The sequence below is a fragment of the Triticum dicoccoides genome, chromosome 4A (assembly GCF_002162155.2).
Source record: "Triticum dicoccoides isolate Atlit2015 ecotype Zavitan chromosome 4A, WEW_v2.0, whole genome shotgun sequence".
Taxonomy (NCBI): Eukaryota; Viridiplantae; Streptophyta; class Magnoliopsida; order Poales; family Poaceae; genus Triticum; species Triticum dicoccoides.
Genome location: NC_041386.1, coordinates 60,783,545 through 60,792,065, shown reverse-complemented (window position 1 = coordinate 60,792,065; position 8,521 = coordinate 60,783,545). Strand labels below are relative to the sequence as shown.

At 38.5% G+C, this 8,521-nt stretch overlaps 1 protein-coding gene across 2 annotated transcripts in view; it reads left to right on the top strand.

Annotated features, from left to right (window-relative positions):
* The window catches only part of LOC119284977 (protein VAC14 homolog), a 10,081-nt gene extending 1,910 nt beyond the window's left edge, over nt 1-8,171 (top strand). For both annotated transcript variants that reach the window (XM_037564166.1, XM_037564167.1), the window contains exons 4-20: nt 892-981; nt 1,053-1,172; nt 1,256-1,284; nt 1,393-1,535; nt 1,614-1,708; nt 1,906-1,992; nt 2,079-2,186; nt 2,268-2,359; nt 3,506-3,587; nt 3,766-3,831; nt 4,967-5,082; nt 5,204-5,324; nt 5,402-5,563; nt 5,639-5,767; nt 6,192-6,260; nt 6,992-7,258; nt 7,672-8,171. In XM_037564166.1, the coding sequence (XP_037420063.1) occupies nt 892-981; nt 1,053-1,172; nt 1,256-1,284; nt 1,393-1,535; nt 1,614-1,708; nt 1,906-1,992; nt 2,079-2,186; nt 2,268-2,359; nt 3,506-3,587; nt 3,766-3,831; nt 4,967-5,082; nt 5,204-5,324; nt 5,402-5,563; nt 5,639-5,767; nt 6,192-6,260; nt 6,992-7,258; nt 7,672-7,758 (1,863 nt within the window). In that variant the 3' untranslated portion in view covers nt 7,759-8,171. The remainder of the gene's footprint in view (nt 1-891; nt 982-1,052; nt 1,173-1,255; nt 1,285-1,392; nt 1,536-1,613; nt 1,709-1,905; nt 1,993-2,078; nt 2,187-2,267; nt 2,360-3,505; nt 3,588-3,765; nt 3,832-4,966; nt 5,083-5,203; nt 5,325-5,401; nt 5,564-5,638; nt 5,768-6,191; nt 6,261-6,991; nt 7,259-7,671) is intronic.
* The last annotated feature ends 350 nt before the right edge of the window (nt 8,172-8,521 follow it).

The following is an 8,521-nucleotide window of genomic DNA, read 5'->3' as shown; positions in this document are numbered from 1 at the left end:
CTGTTGCTCTGTGTGTGTGTTGTTGGGGATGGGAGTAGCATTCTGATGGTTGTCACATCTCCACAAAGGTGAAACTTGGAATAAATTTGCATAATATGGTTGCTGTCCTGTGATATTGCATGACAGTACAGCTCCTAAGTAACTTTGCTGGTATTCCAGTAAGCACCATGTAATGTTTCACTGCAGAAAACAGTGTTCTTGTCTTTTGAATTATGTACGATCTTACTGCAACTATCATTTGTACTATGGTTCTGGAAAGTAGGGCATCTGGGGTTTATGTGTTAGCTGTGGGCATGAGCCTGCATACAAGACATACGTCATATGTAACATACCAATTTGCTCGAAACTTAATTTAATTTGACTTCTCTAAGTAACAAGACAGGCAATAGTTAATTGTCAATACCTTGTTCCTTCACTTGGATGTCTCAACGTTATATACCAGATAGATGCCTATAATCTTATATGTGCTTTAATACAACATTCATCTGCAAAAGGACTGGGACAATAATTGGTACTCCCTCCGTTCACAAAGTTTTGGTCATTTCAATATGGACTACGTACGGACTGAAATGAGTTAACAAACACACTAAAATACTTCTATATACATCCGAATCAGAAAAAAAAGTTAGAACATCTTATGAAGTTATAATAGTGAACGAAGGGAGTAGTTTTTATCTTGGATGGTAAACCTACCAAACCTCAGTATATGCATTTGCTAATTCCATGGTTTAACCTGAAGTGCAAAGCATATAGCGTGTTTAAGCTGCTCACTAATCCAGCTATGCTAGGACTGTGATCGATCATGTTTCAGCTCTATATTTTTGGGCTGTGCTATTATTCTCTTGCTTTCAATTTGCTTGCATAATGAGCTTCATTGATATGTGCTTCCAGCTAATTGTACCTCCCGTGCTTAATTCTTTCCTGGACCAAGATAGCAGAGTGCGCTACTATGCCTGTGAAGCGCTATATAACATAGCGAAGGTGAACATTTCATTGAGTAACGTGAAGTAAGTGATATATATGCTTTATGCTAATGTGGTATTTGTCTGTAGGTTGTAAGAGGGGATTTTATCATCTACTTCAACAAGATTTTTGATGCGCTATGCAAACTGTCTGCAGACTCTGATGCAAATGTGCAGAGTGCAGCTCATCTTCTTGACAGGCTTGTCAAGGTATGGCTTAGTTTATATAGACCCCATGTTCACTGTCCTATTTTCTTAATTGTCCCTGATAAAATTATTTGTTTATTACCCAGGATATTGTAACTGAGAGTGATCAATTCAGGTATGCCCTACACCTTCATTCTGTTTTCCAATGTCGGATAATTTGCTCATCTTAATCTTAATAATGCCCATTTCTGATTGCTACATTTATCTTAATTTTACTTTTTAGCATAGAAGAATTTATACCACTCTTGAGAGAACGCATGAATGTGCTGAATCCTTATGTGCGGCAATTTTTGGTGGGGTGGATCACGGTTTTAGACAGTGTGCCTGATATTGACATGCTTGGTTTCCTTCCTGATTTTCTTGATGGTAATGGCTCTCTTTTCCCTCAGTACATTACTTATGTTGGCAGTTAAACAAACCTTGTGCTTTGGTGGCCCCCTGCAGGTTTATTTAATATGCTGAGTGATTCCAGTCATGAGATAAGGCAGCAAGCAGATGCAGCACTTTCAGAGTTTCTGCAGGAAATAAAAAATTCACCAGTAAGTCTATACTTAGTAAAACTGCTTATGCATTTTTAATTCTGTACCACTCTGTAAACAGTGTAAATGCGATAGATGTCTTGCCTTATAGTTACGCTTTTTATGTGATGTTGTGATTTTGCCTTTTCATAAACAAGCAAAGTATTGTTTTCATTTTTTACTCTTCCATTGCTGATTGTCCGCCCTTAAATGAGAAGAATGTAGATTATGGTCGTATGGCTGAAATTCTTGTTAGGAGGGCAGGCTCTCCTGATGAATTCACTCGTTTGACATCTATCACATGGGTAATTCCTGTCTTGCAAGTTATCAGGAATTTAATCTTTAGAATCTTATTGCAGTACTATTACATTCTGTATGCTTGAAAGTGCAGATCAATGAGTTCGTGAAGCTTGGTGGGGAACAACTAGTCCCTTACTATGCTGATATCTTGGGAGCTATCTTGCCATGCATCTCTGACGAGGAGGAGAAAATTCGAGTGGTACTTCCTTTTTTCTGCTTATATTCAGACAATTCTTGAGATGTAGACTGCGTGCTTACTATTTACTTCTTTGTTTGCTAGGTTGCACGTGAAACTAATGAGGAACTTCGAGCTATAAAAGCTGATCAAGCCGAGGGATTTGACATTGGAGCGATTCTTGTGATCGCAAAGAGGTTCTCTATTCAAACCATTGAATAGAATTTTTGATTTCTATGTTTAGTTATGTAATAAATGTTGTTTGTGTTATATTACACAGTATCCTTCGTATTGCCATGTCTTAGTAGGTACCTTGCTGTTCAGTGTTGTAAAACACCCTACATGGCTGCCGGTTAGATGGATACGGTAGACAAACCGTCATGCATATGATAATCAGAGTGACGTCATGGTCCATGAATGTCTTTGTTTAATCAGCTGCATAAATCCATTTAATTACCAAAATTCAGTCCAACCTCTCAGTGGCTTTGAACAGCACAGTAAAGCCCAACGGTACGTTAGAGTAAGTTTTATGCTTCTGGAAACTGGCAAAATGCAAATTATAGTCATTTTTTGTTTGGGAAATAGCAAAGTTTTTAAAATAGTGTTTAAATATCGTAGTGATTAGCACATCAGTTACATACTTATGTTAGCTGAAACAAGGATTTGTCAATGAGTTGAGCAGAGTAGTCGGGGTACCGACTCATAGACTAGTCTAGACTACTCGACATGTATTTCAGCAGTAGCTAGTACCAAAATAGCATAGTACTCAACTATTGATACCTAGTATATACTCCCTCCATTCCGAATTAGTTGTCTTAGATTTGTCTAGATATGGATGTATCTAGACACGTTTTAGTGTTAGGTACATCCGTATCTAGACAAATCTAAGACAATTAATTTGGGACGGAGGTAATATTATATAGTATAGGATACAATTTTTTTTTTGAAGGCATGGGAAGTGGATGAAAAACCTGAGGCTGTGCCAATTGTATCCAATGGCCAGGCCCTCCAGTTTTCCATGAGTCAGCAACCTACAGAAGATCAAACAACTCAGATTTGCACTATCAACGAACTAGTCGAGTTGAACAAGCTAGTCGACAGTCAGGTTGCGACTCATAGACTAGTCACGCGACTAGTCGTTCAACTCTCAATCCATGACCTCGAATCATTAGTCACAGCATAATTCTGATTACTCATGCTTCTTCCAGTTAATCGCTTTGCACTACCCTGTCCAATAGCTGTATTTTGTTTCTTTGCAACACTTATAAATGTGTGAAGTCACTTGTAACTTGAGATGTCTGCCTGCTTGGGATTTGTGATGTGGCTGGCCTTTTCTGTTTCAGAGAATTGAATAGCGAACATGAAGCCACTCGGATTGAGGCATTACACTGGTTTTCCACTTTACTAGTTCGAGGTCGTGCTGAGGTACTAAAAAACTATGCAAATGTTTTGGATTACGTAGCACTATAGTCAACAAGTTGATGCTTGCATAATACTGTATGTCCTAACTTTTGAAGTGCTACTTTTATCTCCTTGAGTCTGGAATCAACATATCTGCAAATCTATTCTATTACAATTGATGTCTTGTATTTATGTGGAACAGTTCTCGGCATACCTGGATGGCATTTTTGAACCACTTCTAAATGCACTCTCCGATCCTTCAGATGCGGTAAGCTGTTCCAAAAAGCCTACCACCTGTGTACTTGTAACTTGAGATTATGATATAACTGTGTCACATTGTGTCTAGCTAATATTACTTTGCTCTATGTATGGTTATCTGTAGTCAAATCTTGGAAACAACTAGCAATGTGCTTGTGCATTGCAACGGATCCAAAGTAGAATAATACATGTTCACAAACTTGAAAGAAAACACTCTAGTTTTGGTATATATATATCACTAAAAATATACTCGTATTAGGTTTCACCCAAACTATATTCCTCATGGTTGTTTTGATGAGGTGGGGGAGGGATGTGGTTGGTTTCAAGGTACTAAGGGGTTTCTGCAAATTGGAGCAGAGAAGTGGGGTCTTTGTTGCAAAAATGCCACAGCTTACGTCATAGTTGTTAGATGCAGATCTGATGGTCAGAAATGACGGATGACAGACACACCATCATCACCAATTGAGTCTTTTATAAAAGTATAGATTATTGCACAGTTTGAAACAGTGTAGTGTATAGATTAATTTGTTTCCTGAGTGGAGCTAAATGATGAATCATGGTTCTATGCTTTCTATACTGATATTGTACCAAGGGGACAAAATCACATTTTGATCGATTCTTGACTTCTTGGACTTATAGTCCCCATCTAACTCTCTCAGCCATTTGATTCTCCAAAGCATTTATACATGGGAGTGAGATTGTATGCTTGCACTATGGTCACTGTAATGGGATCGCCATCCACTATTATTATGGTTATCATTGCCATTGTGATAGAGTACCCTTGTTGTGATTGCCCTTGGCAAGTCTGAAATGGTGATGTCCTTTGCTCAATGGATCTTGAACTGGATGTCTGGACCCAGTTATCCATTGTTACCTTGAAATGACATAATCAAATATAGCTATATACTCCCTCCGTTCTTAAATATAAGTCTTTTTAGAGATTTTAATACAGACTACATATGGAGCAATATATTTAGGAACGGAGGGAGTATGTGATTGGAACAAATTTCATGCTAATTCATTGTATTGTAAAACAGTCGTTCCATAGAACTAGCTTCCACTAGTGTTTTACTTCTTTGGTAAAAAGAAAACGCTATCGCAGAAGCAAGCTTGGCAGTTTGGTCACAGCATTTTTACTTGTGCAGGTTGTCCTTTTAGTGTTGGAAGTTCATGCACGCATAGCTGAAGAGTATCATCACTTCCAACATCTCATGTCTTACTTAATCCATACTTTCCACAACAATCATGTTCTTCTGGAGAAGTACGTACATTTTGCTACTCTAGAGCTGATTCTTTCTTCATGAATTGTTGTGGTTTAGGTTAGATACTTCAATATCTGGTTAATGGCATGCAAATAAATGTTTTATTGCTACTTTGTACAGGCGTGGTGCTTTGATTGTTCGTCGACTTTGTGTTCTTCTGGGTGCTGAAAAAGTTTATCGAGAGTTTTCTACTATTCTTCAGACTGAAGGTGACCTTGATTTTGCCTCCACCATGGTTCAGGTACGTTCAGTTAGCACATCTTTCAACTTGGATGTTTTAAATGCAACATCTGTATAACTAAGCATTTTTGTGTGTAGGCATTGAATTTGATTTTGCTCACATCTACTGAACTTGCGGAGCTGCGGTCTCTTCTTAAAAAGTCATTGGTGGATACTTGTGGGAAGGACTTATTTCTATCTTTATACGCTTCTTGGTGCCACTCTCCAATGGCTACAATCAGCTTGTGCTTACTTGCTCAGGTGGTAATGATGGATTTTATATTTGTGTTGCTTACTTGGACTCTACTGATATTTGATCTTATCCAATGTGTATAGGCATACAATCATGCGAGTTCTGTTATTCAGTCTCTGGGAGAAGAAGACATAAATGTGAAGTTTCTGGTGCAGCTAGATAAATTGATCCGTCTATTAGAGACTCCAGTATTTGCTTACTTGCGTTTACAGGTGAAGTCGCCTTTTATGACTAACTAATCCGTTCCAGCATTTGGATGTGTCTGTTTCTCTTTTTTTGTTCTCCTCTTTTAACGGTTTTGTCATTTAATCATCCTACTTCGACTTCTGGCTTCTGTTAATCTACTTCTGTAACACAACACAATAGGTCCGGATGCATCTTTGTAAATTACTGTATGTCCATGTCTTCTTTTGGTCATACTTTTCCCCAAAGTTTGATGCTCTCTTCTAGGGATTTCACATTCAGATAAAATACTCCTAAGGCCAACACAAAGATAAGCTATGAAAATTGTGATGGCATGCCTTACATTTTGCTTGTTTATACATTTAGACCTAATATGTAAGTTCTGTTGTTTCAATGTTGGTTACTATTTTATATGGTATGCCACTCTGCTGATGTACTATTTTATACATGCAGCTTCTTGAGCCTGGAAAACACACTTGGCTTCTGAAAACACTTTACGGTCTCCTTATGCTCTTGCCTCAGGTATGTTGAAATGTGATTCCTACAGCCTTCTTCAATAGTTCAACAAATATGCTGTTTCCAAATTGTGAACTTGGAGACTTCAGATATTTATAGAAAAAGAAGCCATATAGATAAATATGCAGTGGACCCTATTATCGTTATTGCCTGAAGGCTATATTTTTCCGTAGTTGGAACACGCATGTGTTGTACTAAGGTGCATATTGCTCACACCAGACATGTACCATTATAATCTGCCTCTTTACACAGTTTATTTAGAACTTTTTCAATCAAAGTCCAATTGGAAATCCCTGGATAGCTGCAGCCATCTTGCACTATGATAGGTATCCCATGAATGGCCTTTACCTTTCCACTGGAACAGGATTTTCTACTCGCATAGATATTCTTCCAACTTCTGTGTGGAAATAGGCATGTTGCTTTTGCGCCATCCCTTCGAAGTCTTATATCCATGTCAATTCCCTGAAAGTACTGGTGTTAGCTTATGATGTAAAAAATGTTGCTCTAATGGTTCCTTTGTTAGTTCTGCATTTTGGCATTTTGATCTCCATTTCTTTGAGCCTTGTACTGTTAGGTTCCATGCTAGTTTGGAATGTGGTCTTCCATTTCTTCTAGAACGAGTATTTTTTGGCGCAGGGACTGTTGACCTTTTCACAAGTTCCCCCTTCTGAATTGTTTACTTAAGGGAAGTTTTAACTATTTAAACTGTCTATAATATATTGTTTATGTTCATGCAGCAAAGTGCGGCCTTCAAGATCTTGAGGACTCGACTGAAGACAGTGCCTTTCAGTGAAAATCTCAAGCGCACATCTTCTGCAAATCCATACTCTCAGATTCTACAAGTGACAGAAGATGGCAATCGAAATCAAGATGTGCCAAACTATAGCGCAATCGATTTTTCATCTCGTCTCCAGCAATTTGGGAGCATGCAGCAGCAGCACCGAAACCATTTGAAGAATCAACTGCAATCTCGAAAATCCGCTTCAGCAGCAGTATTATCGCAGGTACTGTTTTGCTTACATTCACGATCTTACCACTATCTTCATTCTTAGGCATCTTGAAGGGCGTGCAATGAAACTAATCTAACTTTGGCTACTAATTAATATATGAACACTATTTTGATCGAAAAGGTGAAAATGATATCATTAGATTCATCCAAATAGTATAACAATTTTGTACTGTATTTGTTATTCAAATTCCTACTATTGGAACTTTTGGCCTTGCTGCTCTTGGAAAATATATCTATTCGAATCCAGAAATGCTGACCCTTGATCACTGACTGGTTTTGCACTGGTGTTCTTAATCACCTTCCTAACAGAATATGACTGCATCTTTATTTAACTATTTATTTGTGTAAACCCGCCTTTCCTCCAAAGGATGATTGCTAGGGTGGTAAGCATTTGTGAATTCCATGCAGGAGATTCAAAGATATGAAGAATCAGAATCCTCCTCAACACCAGAGATAAGCAGGCCCCCATCTAGAGCACCCAAAGCCATTTCATGATGCACATATGGTTGCTTGTGATGTATGGTACGTTTGCAGGACGCATCGTCACAAATTTGTTGGGGCTTGGTTGGTCTCCTTTAGTTTTTTCCAAAGGAGGTTGCATAGGGGGGTACATAGAGTGTAATCTTTTTGTTTGGTTCCTAGATTTTGTCATGGGATGGCAATTATTTGTTGGAGAAAGCTCGTTTCCATTCTCCCTTTAGTGATTCTTATTTTTTTTCTTAGATGTTCTACTGCTCATCTGGTTTCTGTAATTTTTCAATTGAAGGCCATATGAGCATAGTAGTATCTGGAGATATGTTACAACTGTTCTGCCTACCAATCTCCAATAAATTTAGCGATATGCGGTGTAAATTTCTGTTTCTACCTTCGTGGCCTGGTATATGTAGCCTTTTGCTGTTAAGCATGCATTTTTTGGACCTTGTCCATACATCGGTTTACATGTTATATTTGGGAGCAAGATCTGCGCTTAACCCTTTGTATCAACATATTAGTTCCAAACTGCTCTCGAAATGATCTGTCCCGTGTGCTGATTAGTGTCTCATGTGGTCACGTGTGGGCGACCTGAGTGGGTTTGGTTTCTCATTGTTGATTTACAATTTGGGACGCCTCTGTGGTCCGGGCGTTTGACTGCCCGCTGAGGCCTGCTTCAACAATCAGATTTCACTGTGAATTTTTGTTCCGAACACAAAAGCTGTAAACGTACAGGCTCATGAGGACAGATTCAGACAAAAGTAGTAACACAGAAGGAGCCTCGTAC